We start from the raw sequence: 17,779 nt of genomic DNA on the forward strand, positions 1-17,779 counted from the left end.
ATGACCTTGTGACCCCTCTGCTCATACTATACCCCACACATAGTCTCCCATCATAGCACAGTCCCAGCATCCCTGATACCTTGCTTCCATGCAGTGAATGACTTGGTTTACCATGTTCTTCACTTGCAGTTCCTCAATTTGGCCTAAAGAAATGAATATGAGAAAACAAATAGTGCATTTTCATCAACATTTTACATCCAAGTATATGATGACTCTACATCGAATTCTCTATCAGTTTCATGTAATTCTCACTTCTATTGTCCAAAAAAACTGTTGCAACATACCATTCTAAGAGCATCCCATTTTTTAGCAAGTCATTGTTTGACATGGAGTCGTAATAACAGAATCTTCTCTCTGGACACATGGGACTCAATTTTTACATTGTGTGCCCCTGGAATGAGTTATTTTCTTGTTGGTCACTCTTTCCTGGTTTAATGCTGATCATCTGCTCTACTTCAATCAATCAATACTGATCTGCATTTAGGGCATTCGCCCAAGTGGCAGATTCCCTATCTGTTGTTTTCCTAGCCTTTTTCTAAATGATTTCAAAGAAATTGAAAATTTATTGAACGTCTCCCTTGGTAAGTTATTCCAATCCCTAACTCCCCTTCCTATAAATGAATATTTGCCCCAATTTGTCCTCTTGAATTCCAACTTTATCTTCATATTGTGATCTTTCCTACTTTTATAAACGCCACTCAAACTTATTCGTCTACTAATGTCATTCCATGCCATCTCTCCGCTGACAGCTCGGAACATACCACTTAGTCAAGCAGCTCTTCTTCTTTCTCTAAATTCCTCCCATCCCAAACTTTCCAACATTTTTGTACCGCTACTCTTTTGTCGCAAATCACCCAGAACAAATCGAGCTGCTTTTCTTTGAATTTTTTCCAGTTCTAGAATCAGGTAATCCCGGTGAGGGTCCCATACACTGGAACCATACTCTAGTTGGGGTCTTACCAGAGACTTATATGCCCTCTCCTTTACATCCTTACTACAACCCCTAAGCACCCTCATAACCATGTGCAGTGATCTGTACCCTTTATTTACAATCCCATTTATGTGATCACCCCAATGAAGATCTTTCCTTATATTAACACCTAGATACTTACAATGATCCCCAAAAGGAACTTTCACCCCATCAACGCAGTAAATAAAACTGAGAGGACTCACAAGCTGACTTTTAACCCCGTTTATCAACATACCATTGCCTGCTGTCCATCTCACAACATTTTCGAGGTCACGTTGCAGTTGCTCACAATCTCGTAACTTATTTATCACTCTATAGAGAATAACATCATCCGCAAAAAAACCTTACCTCCGATTCCACATCTTTACTCACATCATTTATATATATATAAGAAAACATAGAGGTCTGATAATACTGCCTTGAGGAATTCCCCTCTTAATTATTACAGGGTCAGATAAAGCTTCACCTACTCTAGAAATATAGCAACCCATTCAGTCACTCTTTTGTCTTGTCTAATTGCATTCATTTTTGCCAGTAGTCTCCCATGATCCACCCTATCAAATGCTTTAGACAGGTCAATCACGATACAGTCCATTTGACCTCCAGAATCCAAGATATCTGCTATATCTTGCTGGAATCCTACAAGTTGAGCTTCAGTGGAATAACCTTTCCTAAAACCAAACTGCCTTCTATCGAACCAGTTATTCATTTCACAAACTTGTCTAATATAATCAGAAAGAATGCCTTCCCAAAGCTTACATACAATGCACGTCAAACTTACTGGCCTGTAATTTTCAGCTTTATATCTATCACCCTTTCCTTTATACATAGGGCTTACTATAGCAACTCTCCATTCATCTGGTATAGCTCCTCTGACCAAACAATAATCAAATAAGTACTTCAGATATGGTACTATATCCCAACCCATTGTCTTTAGTATATCCCAAGAAATCTGATCAATTCCAGCCGCTTTTCTAGTTTTCAACTTTTGTATCGTATTGTAAATGTCATTGTTATCATATGTCAATTTTAATACTTCTTTGGCCTTAGTCTCCTCCTCTATCTGGACATTATCCTTGTAACCAACAATCTTTACATACTGCTGACTGAATACTTCTGCCTTTTGGTGATCCTCACATACACACTCTCCTTGTTCATTAATTATTCTTGGAATGTCATTCTCTGAACCTGTTTCTGCCTTAAAATACATATATATACCCTTTCATTTTTCACTAAAATTTGTATGACTGCCAATTGGGAACATGCTTCATTTTCAAAAATATTTTTATTGAAAAGTACACCAATGAAATAGTACGTAAAAGTATTACACTGTGGTATGTTGCCTTGTTTTCTACCATTAAAAAAATATTTAATAGTGCCTTTCCGCAAGACGAGTGAAACGGCCTCTGACGTAAGCGGCGCGCTGTGACGTCACGATCCAGTACCGCATGGAGCTCTACCAGCCGTTGTGCATCAGCCGTTGCTAAAAGCCGATTGTTTATTAATCATGATCGCGAATAACTTCGAAATGACAGAAGCAGGGTTTAAAACAGCACAGTCAGACAATCTGCCATGTGTAGATGTCATCATTCTTGAAAAATGTGACTTTTATGGCCGCAGAAATTCGCGGATAACAAGCAAGTTTGTAAGTGGCGTCTTTTATATACGTGTAATGTACTGTCACCCATAGTATTAGGATAACAACGAACCTGGATAGATATCACATCACTTTCAACATTTCCTTCTAGACTGATTCCCGTATTAAAGAATGATGATGATGATGATGATGATGACGCTTGTTGCTTAAAGGGGCCTAACATGTATTAAAGAATAACATTACATTTTCGGGCTTTCAGCATTTGTAAAGTAAGAAATCGGATTTCAGCACTAACATGAACATATAGGTAGCATTATAGTACTAGTCCGCTTCTGTGGTGTAGTGGTTAATGTGTGCCACTCCCGGAGGCCCGGTTTCGATTCCCGGCTCTGCCATGAAAGTTGAAAACAAATAGTACGAGGGCTGGAACGGAGTCTACTCAGCCTCGGGAGGTCAACTGAGTAGAAGGGTTTCGAATCCCACCTCAGCCATCCTCGAAGTGGTTTTTCGTATTTTCCTACTTCTCCTCCAGGCACCTAAGGCCACGGCCGTTTCCTTCCCTTTTCCTTGTCTATCCCTTCCGATCCTCCCATCCTTCAACAAGGCCCCTGTTGAGCATAACAGGTGAGGCCGCCTGGGCGAGGTAATGGCCCTCCTCACCAGTTTCATCACCATACTCAAAGTCTCACGTTCCAGGACACTGCCCTTGAAGTGGTAGAGGTGAAATCCCTCGCTGAGTCCGAGAGAAAACCAACCCTGAAGGATAAACTGATTAAGAAAGAAAGAAAGAAGGAAAGAAAGAAAGATCATAGTACTATAGGGCTATAATCTATCATTCCCAAAAAATATATATTTATGGTTGGGACAACTGGCCTACCCACTTCCGGGGCCCATGAAAGAGAAATATTAAATATCTTTGTGGAGGGAAAAAGTTAAACATGATAAATATGACTTCATTTAGTTTTCACAAGTCGGGCTGAGTGGTTCAGACGGTTGAGGTGCTGGCCTTCTGACCCCAACTTGGCAGGTTCGATCCTGGTTCAGTCCGGTGGTAGTTGAAGGTGCTCAAATACGTCAGCCTCGTGTCGGTAGATTTACTGGCACGTAAAAGAACTCCTGCACGACTAAATTCCTGCACATCGGCGTCTCCGAAAATCGTAGAAGGAGTTAGCGGGGCGTAAAGCCAATAACATTAATTACATTTGGCTTTTAACAAGCTGAGCATATCAGGCAAGACAAGTGTCCTGGTGACATTTTAGTCGTTCAATACAGGAATGTCTTTGGGTGCTGTGACTTTCTTTTTTTTTTTTGCTGTTTGCTTTACGTCACACCGTCACGTATAGGTCTTATGGCGACGATGAGACAGGAAAGGCCTAGGAATGGGAACAAAGCGGCCGTGGCCTTAGGTACAACCTCAGCATTTGCCTGGTGTGAAAATGGGAAACCACGGAAAACCATCTTCGGGGCTGCCGGCAGTGGGGTTCAAAACCCACTATCTCCCGCTCACAGCTGCGCGCTCCTAACCGCACGGCCAACTCGCGCGGTATTTTTACCCTTCGGTTTATTAACTTGGCTTGTATAACCTAAAACTTAGGCTAAGTTGGATAATATTTTAAACACCTACATCACTATTTTCACCTGTGTGCAATTATGTTATTTATTTCATTAATATTATGATAATTATTATAATTGAGCATTGTTAACTTATAAGACCCCAACAGACAAGCATTGGTTTTGTGTAGAGTTATACATTTGTTAAATTCACTTTGTTTCCTTTTATGATGTAGACGCCTATTCTTTGTTACATTATAGAGTATTTAGATATACAGTAGCCTAAATTTCTTTACCAATTAAGCTCTTCAATAAAGACATACATAACTGTCCCATGCCAAGATATATTGGTAGAATTAGAGCTGTCAAAAAGGTTCATAACCCCTTTGATTTATTATCTTGACATGGATCACCCAAAACATAGGTTAGGTTTGGAGAATACTTTAATAATCAGCATTAATTAATGCACTGTTTATTACTTTCATATTCCAAGATGTAATTGACGCATTTAAATAAAGCATCATACATTAAAATTTAAAGTTTTACCACTAGAACAGCTGACTTGGAAAAGTGATTTGAAAATTCAAACAAATTCATCTTACGTTAAAATCTTCAAAAAAAAAAATTGTAGATCTTTCCGATATATCACCAGCATTTCTCCGGCTCGCCAAAATCCATTTCTCCCTAGTTTTAGCGTCTTTGGAACATTTATAAACAATTTGTTTGGTATGGTATGCTATGTGCTATTGCACATCGGAACTCTACACCATTTATAAGTTTTCTGCCTCACTGTCTGCGCAGGATTCATTTTAAGTCTAAAATATACCACTCAGATTATTATCCAATGTATAGACCTCGAATTTAACCATACTACACACTAGCGCAAAGTAGAAATACGCGAAGTGTATCCTGCTTCTCACAGCACACTATGAGTTATTTCGTCTGCTAATTCAGTCAACCTGTGCTATGACGTCAGACCAATGAGATCGCGTACTTGCGTGACGTGACATTTTCGTAGATTTTTATCATGTTTGGAGTTGTTATTTGTACATTCTGATCACGTTTTTGAATTCTGCATGAAATTTTGAATCAGATTAGCATATTTTTAATTAAAACCCCGGATCATGCATGTTCCCTATTATGCTTGCCATCATGTTATCCTTAGATGCCTTCTTTGCTACATTCAATTTTGTAGTAAGTTCCTTCAATTTCTCCTTACTTCCACACCCATTTCTAACTCTATTTCTTTCCAGTCTGCACCTCCTTCTTAGTCTCTTTATTTCTCTATTATAATAAGGTGGGTCCTTACGATACCTTACCACCCTTAAAGGTACAAACCTGTTTTCGCATTCCTCAACAATTTCTTTAAACCCATCCCAGAGTCTGTTTACATTTTTATTTGCTGTTTTCCACCCATCATAGTTACTTTTTAGAAACTGCCTCATGCCTGCTTTATCAGCCATATGGTACTGCCTAATAGTCCTACTTTTAAGACGTTCCTTTCTATCACATTTATTTTTTACTACGACAAAAACAGCTTCATGATCACTAATACCATCTATTACTTCAGTTTCCCTATAGAGCTCATCTGGTTTTATCAGCACCACATCCAGTATATTTTTCCCTCTGGTTGGTTCCATCACTTTCTGAATCAGTTGTCCTTCCCATATTAACTTATTTGTCATTTGTTGGTCATGCTTCCTGTCGTTCGCATTTCCTTCGCAATTGACATCCGGCAGATTCAGATCTCCCGCTACAATCACATTTCTTTCCATGTCGTTCCCCACATAGCCGACTATCCTATCAAGTAATTCCGAATCCACGTCAGTGCTACCCTTTCCCGGTCTGTTTACTCCAAATATATCAAGTTGCCTATTATCTTTAGAAATGAGGGTTACACCTAGAATTTCATGTGTCTCATTAACTTTTTCGTAGCTTACAAATTCTTCTTTCACCAGAATGAATACTCCCCCTCCCACCATTCCTATCCTATCTCTAGGATACACACTCCATTGCCGTGAGAAAATTTCTGCATCCATTATATCATTTCTCAGCCACGATTCAACTCCTATTACAATATCTGGTAAATATATATCTATTAAATTACTTAATTCTATTCCTTTCTTTACAATACTTCTACAGTTCAATACTAACAATTTTATGTCATCCCTACTTGATTTCCAGTTTCCTGTTCCCTTATCACCGCTCCCTAGGCCACCGCGTTTCCCTGAATGTACCTCCCTATTACCCTTCCAAACAAATTTCCTAACTTATACATACCACTGCGGTTTAAGTGAAGGCAGATCCCTATCTCCTACCCACCCATTAGGATCTAGAAATTTCACTCCCAGTTTCCCACATACCCACTCCATAGTCTCATTTAAATCCCCAATCACCCTCCAGTCAGTATCCCTCCTACACAGTATTCCACTAATAACAATCTCCGCTCTCTTAAACTTCAACCGTGCTGCATTTACCAGATCCCACACATCTCCAACTATGTTGGTACTTATATCAGCTTGCTTTACGTTGTTGGTACCAACGTGAAACACTACCACCTTCTCCTTCCCCTCCTCCCTCTCTTTTACTTTTCTCAATATCTTCATCAACCTAATTCCTGGATAACATTCTACCCTGGTTCCCTCTCCTCCACACAATTTCCCCACGTGTCTAATGATGGAATCCCCCATGACTAGGGCCTCAACCCTACCCACCTCATTTGATCCCCTCCCCTCCTGGTCAGCCCTATCTTTCCTGATAGATGCAGAAGCTACTTCCTCCTCCCTTTTCTCCTTCCCATGACCCTGTTCCACCTGTCTTTTCCTATCCTCTACTCTACATTTCCCTTTCCTACCTTTTCCATTCCTCCTACTTCCACACATCTGAGCAACAGTTCCCTGTCCCTCATCTTCCCTCTGTTGTTCTACCTGGAGTGACTCGTACCGATTTCGCACAGACACCTGTCCTGAATTCTGATCCTGAATAGAGCCCTTAGCCTGCAATCTCCTTCCCCTTAGAACATTTGACCACCTGTCTTCTACAACTCCCCCCTTTCCTTCCCCTCCCTCTTGTAACCTGTACTGTAACCTGTACATTGTTTGGGGTAGTCCTATCTTCCTTCCTGTCTTCTGTGAGAATCCTAATTATCTCCCGCAAACTCTCCAACTCCTCCCTGATACCCCTCAATTGCTCGCCACACCCACAGTTCGTACACTCGCGCTCCTTAGCCATTCTTTACGGAAAAAATGAAAATAAAAACAAAATAAATTTGCAAAAAATAAATGAACGGAGGGATATATTGTCTGGGATAGTACTCAAAGATTACACTACAATAAGGTAATCAATATACAACTACACTACAATACTACTTGGGCCGATGGCCTTCGCTGTTAGGCCCCTTTAAACAACAAGCAAGCAACAATACTACTTAGTCGTATACTATTTTTTATCCCACAACCCCTAACAGGATAAAAACTGCTGTTAATTGCTGAATATCGAAAGTAATACACAAGAACTACACAATTCCAAACTGCAATTAAGCCTATCCTAATTACAACAACAGAATTTTAGTAAGAGTTTCTACGGAAACCTCTACTACACCAGTACTACACAAATATTTTTTACAATAATAAAATAAGCACACTAAATTCTAATAGGATATTACTCGTATACTATTGTACAGTACACTACAGTAATTTTTAAACTACTTTCAGACGTATCTTAATTACGATACCGGTACCTTATGTCACTACTAAGCACAAACAGAAATGAAATTTGGAAGAACTACTGTACTCAAAGATTACCAACAAAGCTAAATACATACATACATACATACATTATCATTATAGACTGTTATGCCTTTCAGCGTTCAGTCTGCAAGCCTCTGTGAATTTACTAAACGTCGCCACAGTCCTCGATTTGCAACTAGTGTTGTGGCCTCATTTAGTTCTATACCTCTTATCTTTAAATCGTTAGAAACCGAGTCTAACAATCGTTGTCTTGGTCTACCTCTACTTCTCTTACCCTCCATAGCAGAGTTCATTATTCTCCTAGGTAACCTATCCTCTTCCAATCGCCTCACATGACCCCACCACCGAAGCTGGTTTATGCGTACAGCTTCATCCATCGAGTTCATTCCTAAATTAGACTTTATCTACTCATTCCGAGTACCCCTGCCATTGTTCCCACCTGTTTGTACCAGCAATCATTAAGGCTAATTTCCTTTCTATTACTTCTAATTTATGAATAAGATATCCTGAGTCCACCCAACGTTCGCTCCCGTAAAGCAAAGTTGGTCTGAAAACAGACCGATGTAAAGATAGTTTTGTCTGGGAGCTGACTCCCTCCTTACAGAATACTGTTGATTGCAGCTGCGAGCTCACTGCATTAGCTTTACTTGAAATTACTTGAAATTATCTACCTGTTCTAGCTTTGTATCACCAATCTGACATTCAGTTCTGTTGAATTTCTTCCCTACTGACATCAGTTTAGTCTTCGAGAGGCTAATTTTCATACCATACTCATTGCACCTATTTTCAAGTTCCACGATATTAGACTGCAGGCTTTCGGCACAATCTGCCAATAAGACCAAGTCATCAGCATAGGCCAGACTGCTTACTACATTTCCATCTAACTGAATCCCTCCCTGCCATTTTATACCTTCCAGCAGATGATCCGTGTAAACTACGAACAGCAAAGGTGAAAGATTACAGCCTTGTCTAACCCCTGTAAGTACCCTGAACCAAGAACTCATTCTACCATCAATTCTCACCGAAGCCCAATTATCAACATAAATAAATGCCTTTGATTGATTTTAATAATCTACCTTTAATTCCATAGTCCCCCAGTATGGCGAACATCTTTTCCCTCGGTACCCTGTCATATGCTTTCTCTAGATCTACGAAACATAAACACAACTGCCTGTTCCTCTTGTAGCATTTTTCAATTACCTGGCGCATACTGAAAATCTGATCCTGACAGCCTCTCTGTGGTCTGAAACCACACTGGTTTTCATCCAACTTCCTCTCAACCACTGATCGCACTCTCGCTTCCAAGATGTCAGTGAATACTTTGCCTGGTATACTAATCAATGAGATACCTCGATAGTTATTGCAATCCTTCCTGTTCTCTTGCTTATAGATAGGTGGAATTACTGCTTTTGTCCAATCTGAAGGTACCTTACCAACACTCCATGCTAATTTTACTACTCTGTGAAGCCATCTCATCCCTGCCTTCCCACTATACTTCACCATTTCAGGTCTAATTTAATCTATTCCTGCTGCTTTATGACAATGGAGTTTATTGACCATCGTTTCCACTTCCTCAAGCATAATTTCACCAACATCATTTTCCCCTTCCCCATGAGCTTGGCTGTTCGCAACACCACCAGGATGATTTCCTTTATCATTGAGAAGATGTTCAAAATGTTCCCTCCACCTCTCCAGCGATTCTCTGGGATCTATTATGAGTTCACCTGAATTACTCAAAACACTGTTCATTTCTTTTTTCCCTCCCTTCCTAAGATTCTTTATTACTGTCCAGAAAGGTTTGCCTGCTGCTTGACCTAGCCTTTCCAGGTTATTACCAAAATCTTCCCATGACTTCGTTTTGGATTCAACAACTATTTGTTTCGCTCTGTTTCTTTCATCTACGTACAAATCCCTGTCTGCCTCTGCCCTTGTTTGGAGCCATTTCTGATAAGCCTTCTTTTTACGTTTACAAGCTGCTCTCACTTCATCATTCCACCATGATGTTCACCTTTTCCCATCTTTACACACAGTTGTTCCTAGGCATTCCCTTGCTGTTTCTACTACAGCATCCCTGTATGCCACCCATTCACTTTCTATACCCTGAACCTGCTTACTGTCTACTGTTTGAAACTTCTCACTAATCGTATCCATGTACTTCCGTCTAATTTCCTTGTCCTGGAGATTTTCTACCCTTATTCGTTTGCAGACAGATTTCACTTTCTCTACCCTAGGCCTAGAGATACTTAGTTCACTACAGATGAGATAGTGGTCTGTATCATCGAAAAATCTGCGGAAAACTTGTACATTCCTAACAGATTTCCTGAACTTGAAGTCTGTTAAGATATAGTCTATTATGGATCTGGTACCCCTAGCCTCCCATGTGTAGCGGTGAATAGCCTTATGCTTGAAGAATATATTCGTAACAGCTAAACCCATACTAGCACAGAAGTCCAGCAAACGCTTCCCATTCCCAGTAGCTTCCATATCTTCCCTACATTTACCAATCACCCTTTCGTATCCTTCAGTTCTATTCCGAACTCTCGCATTGAAATCGCCCAAATCCTTGCAGTTGACCCTGACCACGATGTCACTCAATGCTTCATAAAACTTGTCAACTTCATCCTCATCTGCACCCTCACATGGTGAATACACGGACACAATTCTAGCCCTTATTCCTCCAACTGACAAATCTACCCACATCATTCACTCATTTATGTGCCTAACAGAAACGATGTTGCGTGCAATGGTATTCCTGATAAAGAGCCCTACCCCAGACTCTGCCCTTCCCTTTCTAACACCCGTCAAGTACACTTTATAATCTCCTATCTCTTCCTCGTTATCTTCCCTTACCCGAATATCACTTACTCCTAGCACATCCAGATGCATCCACTTTGCTGACTCAGCCAGTTCTACTTTCTTTCTTCCATAAGCCCCATTAATATTGATAGCTCCCCATCGAATTCCATTTCGTTCGCCATGTTGTTTCCAAGGAGTCCCTCGCCTGTCAAATGGGAATGGGACTCCATTACTCCCATTGATCCGAGGCTTGCTTAAAATGTTCTGAGCTCGGCAAATTCATGAAGCAGGATGCTACCCTACTTGCACATAGTCCAAGTAAGGATCCCTCCTCTAAAGTGTTATGGACCACCGTTGAATTGTATAGTCCAAGTCGCCTGAGCACAATTAGGGCCATGACTCAGAATATGTCTGAGATGCCCACTCCCATTCCATAGCAACTGGTATCCCGACTCTCAGGACCACTTACTAGGCCACTCAGCCGTTGCCCATGGTTCATGAACTAGGACGTGACTACAGTAACCCACAAACATGATCCATACAAAGCTAAATGCTTAGACAAATTATTATTAATACTACGCTCTAATAGATACACACATAAGATAACACACGAATATAACAGGCAAGATACGGCACTATCTAAATGTACTGTATACTACAATGTATCTACACTACAATTTTCAGCTGAAGTGTGGTTATATGAACTTTTACCGCTGGTGGATTAGTATTATTTTCCCTACTATGCAGGACGGAGAATAAAAGTGTCCTTAAATGCTGAGAATAAGGGGTTGTCTACTATGATTTCTGTCAAAACACGCCGGGGGTTTGAAGTACAATATTACTGGGATATAGGAATTTGATTATTAACTTTTACTCGATGAATAAATGAAGGTGGAAAGTACAAAGTATGCAGGGAACTAAGACTACAAATTATTGGAATAATGAATCAGCTGACTTTGTATTTATTTACACTACTATCATGTGCATGTAGCAAGAATCGTCAACAATCGAAAAAACTGTAAAGTACCATAATTATCCAGTGAAATTACCGTGAATTCTCTTTAACCTCACTTTAAATCGATGTTTACAGGCTTATCGTGTTATTTACTGTAATAAATTATTACCTATGTGATAGTTTGAACTATCCTACAGGCAGAGGAAGCAAGAATATTTGGTGTAGCCACCTTGAAGCCCCAGAAGAAATCCCAAAATCTTAAAATCACCACAAACATCCCATTTGTAACGTCCATATTTTAGTTTTTCCAAGAGCAGCTTTACATTTTCAAAAGTCTCCTTAAGTTGTGCAGAATGAGCTACTGGTATGGAAAGAAACTTATTCCCATTGTGTAGTACGACAGCTTTGAGACTTGTTCTTGAACTGTCTGTACATTGATGCCATTGATCAGATTGATGAGGAATCTTAATGTGTTCAAAGAGACAATTAACATCACGATATAAACAAAGATTTCTGTACATTTGGTGGAAGCAGGCAAAATTCTTGTGCCTTACCCCGTATTTTGTTATTTTACAGGATTTATTGAGCAAGTTATATTGCGGCAGACGGGTTGAAAGCAGTTCAGCCATTGATTTGGTTAGTTGCAACTCCGTGACAAGCTCTTCCAATTTTGGCTGAGTAAAGAGTTGTTCTAAATTGCTGTCATCACCAAAACTGAAAACACTGTCATCACTTGAATTCATCTCTATGTCCTTTTCATTAATATTCTGTTTTGGCTGTGATGGAATTGGGAGCCCTTCACTAAGTTGTACTGGTGCAATAGATGACGGTAGGCTAGGATGTGGAATATTTTTTTCTTTTCTTGGTACTTTGGTGATGTGTAATATAGTTTTTCCACCGTACAAAAGTAATGGTTGTCGTGATGATTTGTAGGCTCTCGCCATAATCTAGGGAATGCAAATGGCATACATGTTCTTGATCCACGTAGCCAACCCTTTAAAATAGATGAGCAGCTGCCACATGTCACATGGGGAGCCCATGTAACATGTTGGTCTTGAACATGCACACTGAAATAAGCACGGTACGCCTCACAGAATTTTGTCCTGGGCACAATTTTATGTTTCACTTGTTTTGATCCAATGTAATGTCCACAAACACAACAGAGCGTGTCTGCTGTCAATTTACAACTTCTGGATGTTGACATTTTATGTTAAAAGACAACAATCAATGTTACTTATAACCACAGAACTGCATCTACATTCACAAATGACACAAAGACATTTTCTGAAAAATATCTATGTATATCAATACATGCAGTTTGATTTTTAAAAGAAGTCGACCTGTTAAACCCTTGTTTAATTTATTAATTTGACCACCTAATCAATACAATAAGTCTTGTTATTATTGTTATTGTTATTATTTCAATCAAATATCATCAATACGGATCAAGAATGATATTTATCACATGTAATATTAAACCCTTCCAGATGTATACCAATAAAGTTGGAACATCACATTAGAGCGATTAGTGGTGATCACCTTGAATAACTACGATTGCCAGAAAAAGTGGTAAAATCTCAACTTTCCAAAAACCGTTAAAATATCCAAAAGTGTTGACATTTCAAAAAATACTAACATTATATTGATGTTGATTATGTTAGTTTTATACAATAAAAGGAAGGAATAAAAATAAACAATTTTTTGTTACGAAGTTTAATTCGCTATTTATCATTTGTGGTGTTGTATAATTCTTTCTGATGAAGAGGGAGTGGAATTGTGCTTTGTAGTTGCCAAGAATACCATCCATTAAATAAAATTGTGTAAATTATTTGTGTTCAAATTCTTGCTGCCTGAAGAGAGCTTGTTTCTCAAGGCACTCACTTTACATTGACCTTCGGGCGGGTGGCTTATTCACAATTAACATTCGGGAGTGTAACTCCCGCCCATTGCAAACAGTTCCACGGGTATTGGCAGGCATGAGCATCAGCTGCTTTTGACATACTCTGTGTTATAACCCTAGGAAAACTGTTTGAAGGGGCCAGTTTTGAGTGGGTTTTTTTAAAGGGAAATATTTAGGAGAAACCCAAACATAAAGAGTAGGTGAAGCTTTGTCTGACCCTGTAATAGTTGAGAGGGGAGTTCCTCAGGGCAGTGTTATCGGACCTTTATGTTTTCTTATATATATAAATGATATGAGTAAAGGAGTGGAATCGGAGCTAAGGCTTTTTGCGGATGATGTTATTCTCTATAGAGTGATAAATAAGTTAAAAGATTTTGAGCAACTGCAACGTGACCTCGAAAATGTTGTGAGATGGACAGCAGGCAATGGTATGTTGATAAATGGGGCTAAAAGTCAGGTTGTGAGTTTTACAAATAGGAAAAGTCCTCTCAGTTTTAATTACTGCGTTGATGGGGTGAAAGTTCCTTTTGGGGATCATTGTAAGTATCTAGGTGTTAATATAAGGAAAGATCTTCACTGGGGTAATCACATAAATGGGATTGTAAATAAAGGGTACCGATCTCTGCACATGGTTATGAGGGTGTTTAGGGGTTGTAGTAAGGATGTAAAGGAGAGTGCATATAAGTCTCTGGTAAGACCCCAACTAGAGTATGGTTCCAGTGTATGGGACCCTCACCAGGATTACCTGATTCAAGAACTGGAAAAAATCCAAAGAAAAGCAGCTCGATTTGTTCTGGGTGATTTCCGACAAAAGAGTAGCGTTACAAAAATGTTGCAATGTTTGGGTTGGGAAGAATTGAGAGAAAGAAGAAGAGCTGCTCGACTAAGTGGTATGTTCCGAGCTGTCAGCGGAGAGATGGCGTGGAATGACATTAGTAGACGAATAGGTTTGAATGGCGTATATAAAAGTAGGAAAGATCACAATATGAAGATAAAGTTGGAATTCAAGAGGACAAACTGGGGCAAATATTCATTTATAGGAAGGGGAGTTAGGGATTGGAATAACTTACCAAGGGAGATGTTCAATAAATTTCCAATTTCTTTGAAATCATTTCGGAAAAGGCTAGGAAAGCAACAGATAGGGAATCTGCCACCTGGGCGAGTGCCCTAAATGCAGATCAGTATTGATTGATTGAACGTAAAATTTCTTTTAACTTTGTTTGTTTGGACATGGAATTATTTTTTATGTGACTCTTCAACTTTTCTGTACACATAGAGAAACAACAGTGGATGTATATGCACACAACACAGGTGCCTCTTCAGTGACACACATGTTAACACCCACTGCCAAACATTTTATTGTTAAATTCATCAATAGATTATCTTCTTCTGCCTTTCTCCTTACTTTGAGATTCTTCAGTGTTGCTCACCAGTTAATTTGTAAGTCCTCCGTCATAGCCTCCTTTCTGTTGCCAAACTCATCCTCTTCCTTATTCCATCTGATTGACAGTTACATATTGTTAAAATAATTTTTTACGTCTGGTCTGGTTATTTCTTATCTTGACTTGTTGCTTTTTCCTCTCTATTTACTTCCTTGCAGATTGACAGTTTTGCCTTTGTTCAGCTTTTGTTGTGATGAACAGGATACCCAATAGAAAAGTACATTACCTTTTTGTGTTTTGTTTTCAGGTTCGCCAGAAAGCAGTGCATTCGGTGATAGCGAAAATTTAACTTGCAGTAATCCATTTTTGGAGATTCAACAAGGAGAGACTCCGCTTGAATTGGGTGTTCAATTACTGCAGGTATATAATATTTCACAGCTAAACTGCTCTACACTGAATGGCCAAAAGTCATGGGAAGACACTGAATGTGATGTTAAAAATGAGTCGCTAATCCGCGAGACTTCAAAATGGCAGCAGTACGGCCAGGCATTGACTCTGCAAAATGTTGGAATCATTGTGGAGGGATCTGGACCCACGCGTCTTGCACTGCTACCCACAATTGGTCTTGTGTAGTTGGTGCAGGGTTCATGGAGCGTACACTAAAATCGGCAGCATTCAATAAATGCTTGATTGTATTAAGATGGGGGGATCTGCAGGGAAAATCCATGGTTGTAAATTTACTGGAGTATTCCTCCAACCACCTGTATGCCACCACAGATCGGTGACATGGTGACATGGCGCATTGTCCTTCTGAAACATGGCATCTACATCAAGGTACTCTAGGTTCAGAAAGGGATGCAGATGATCTAAATGAATGTCCACATAACGTGCACCTGTCAACGCTCCCTGCAGCCAGACAGTTGGCCTAATTGCGACCATGAGAACGCCTCCCAGTCCAGAACTTAACCACCTCCCACCTGGACAAAACCTTGTTGACACACAGGATCCATAACTTCATGGGACATACGCCACATGCTCATGTACCCAATCAACTCGATACAACTGGGACCGGAATTCATCGGACCATACCGCACACCGTCACTGTTCCATGGTTATTTGCCGATATTCAGAGGGCCATGTACGTCTTTGACCTCTTTGTCGAGGAGTCAGCAAACGGACACAAGTTGGCTGTCGGCTGGTGAAACCTATGTGTTGTAGTTGCCTTCTTACAGTCCTGGTAGAAATGGGTTCCTGACTCCCAAGATATAACTGGGCAGTCATGTGACTCACAGTAGCTCGCCAAGCGCCCAGTATGGTTCTGTGGAGGCGACGTGACACCCGTTCGTTAAACACCTGTGGTCTTCCCGTGTGGCGGTTTATGCGGATGGTAACATACTCCCTGCAATATTGAAGATCCACCCTCGATACTATCAACCTCCGAAACCCAAATTTGCGTGTAATCTCCGCTATGCTATGACCCTTGCGCCGATGAACATCCCACGTTCATTGTCTGTTTACTTGCGACGTGTTGCCATCTTCAGGACTCTGTTGTCTATGGCAGACTGCTCAGCTAGCCGCAACGCTCAGGGGTCATACACGGGACATTCTCTAATGGGACACCCCTTCCCTTGATTTCAGGCCACTCAGTGTATGATCCCTTCAATGATCTCTCTGATGTGAATCAAAATGTCTTCAAATTTGATTCTGTAGGAACTAACTGAAAACTTAATTTTTGGATGTCATCACAAACATTGACTTACTAGACTGACATATTTACTGATGTTGAATAAGACTGAAATTGACACTGTTGTCTTTATAATTATATTGTTATTTCAGAATGTTATGGCCAGGAGGAGAGCGTGCTTGTACAACATTGCAAATAGTCGAGGGAGAGTGGTACGATTTTGGTTAATCAAGCGAAAATATAAGCTAGGTGAAGACATAATTGGAATGTTTGATTTTACAGAAGCCACAGTCCAATGTGTACAGGTGGGGTATTTCTGTATTATTTTATCTGCATGTTGTGAAGTATTCATTTGTATAACCAACCAAATGTAGGATGATGATGTATAGCTTATTGTTACTTAGAATACCTAGTGCATTAGAAGCTCGTTTTACAACAGGTGTTGGTGTCTGCATTCTAACATATCTGCAATACATTGAAATAACATAAATTTATGGTTCAGTATTGCAGCATGTATTAATTCAATAGGAATTAAATAAAATATCTTGCATTTACACCATATTTAATGAAGCTTTGTCCGATGAAAATTAGGATCGGTATTTGCATGATTTCTAATTGAGGAAGTTGTTCATATAACTCTGTTGGAACCTCCAAGTACATTTCTTAAGTACATAGTGCTTAATCAGTGTTAGATGTAACAAAAGGTGTCACTATATCTGACTGACATTTTATCACTTTGTTGTCTCATATTTTACTTTGATTTGGAACATAGAATATGAGGGTTGTAGTCAACGAACAAAAGCCAAAATGTTTTAGCCCCTACTGAGGAGTGTATTATATTTAACTGCCTGACCCTTTAACATTAATCGTCCAGATGTCGCAATATTATGTCGTAAGACAGTGGACTAAAACTGCAGTGTCAGTAATATTACGTCCCTCGAATTCACACGCTTTATATACAAGACTAACAAATTATAACGGCCCTAGCACTGCTGTAGTGAGTATATTGTGCAGTAAGTAGTATAATGCACCGCTAGATAACACAACATTGCTGTATGGAGGCAGAATAGAACAAGGCTGTGCTAGTTGGCTCCACCCATATTTTCCTTGACTCCACCTTCCTGTAAGTTTATGCACTTTTTATTGATACCATTTTTCTACATAGTCACCCTGCTTTTCAATGCACATGGACCAC

The 17,779-nt window shown here is 39.8% G+C and overlaps 1 protein-coding gene across 1 annotated transcript in view; it reads left to right on the top strand.

Moving 5' to 3' along the window:
- The window catches only part of LOC136862699 (RAB6A-GEF complex partner protein 2), a 205,858-nt gene that overhangs the window by 95,692 nt on the left and 92,387 nt on the right, over positions 1 to 17,779 (top strand). Inside the window, exons 5-6 of the mRNA XM_067138904.2 lie at positions 15,208 to 15,320; positions 16,737 to 16,889. Coding sequence (XP_066995005.2) covers positions 15,208 to 15,320; positions 16,737 to 16,889 — 266 coding nt within the window. The remainder of the gene's footprint in view (positions 1 to 15,207; positions 15,321 to 16,736; positions 16,890 to 17,779) is intronic.

Source organism: Anabrus simplex, chromosome 2 (assembly GCF_040414725.1).
Source record: "Anabrus simplex isolate iqAnaSimp1 chromosome 2, ASM4041472v1, whole genome shotgun sequence".
Classification (NCBI taxonomy): Eukaryota; Metazoa; Arthropoda; class Insecta; order Orthoptera; family Tettigoniidae; genus Anabrus; species Anabrus simplex.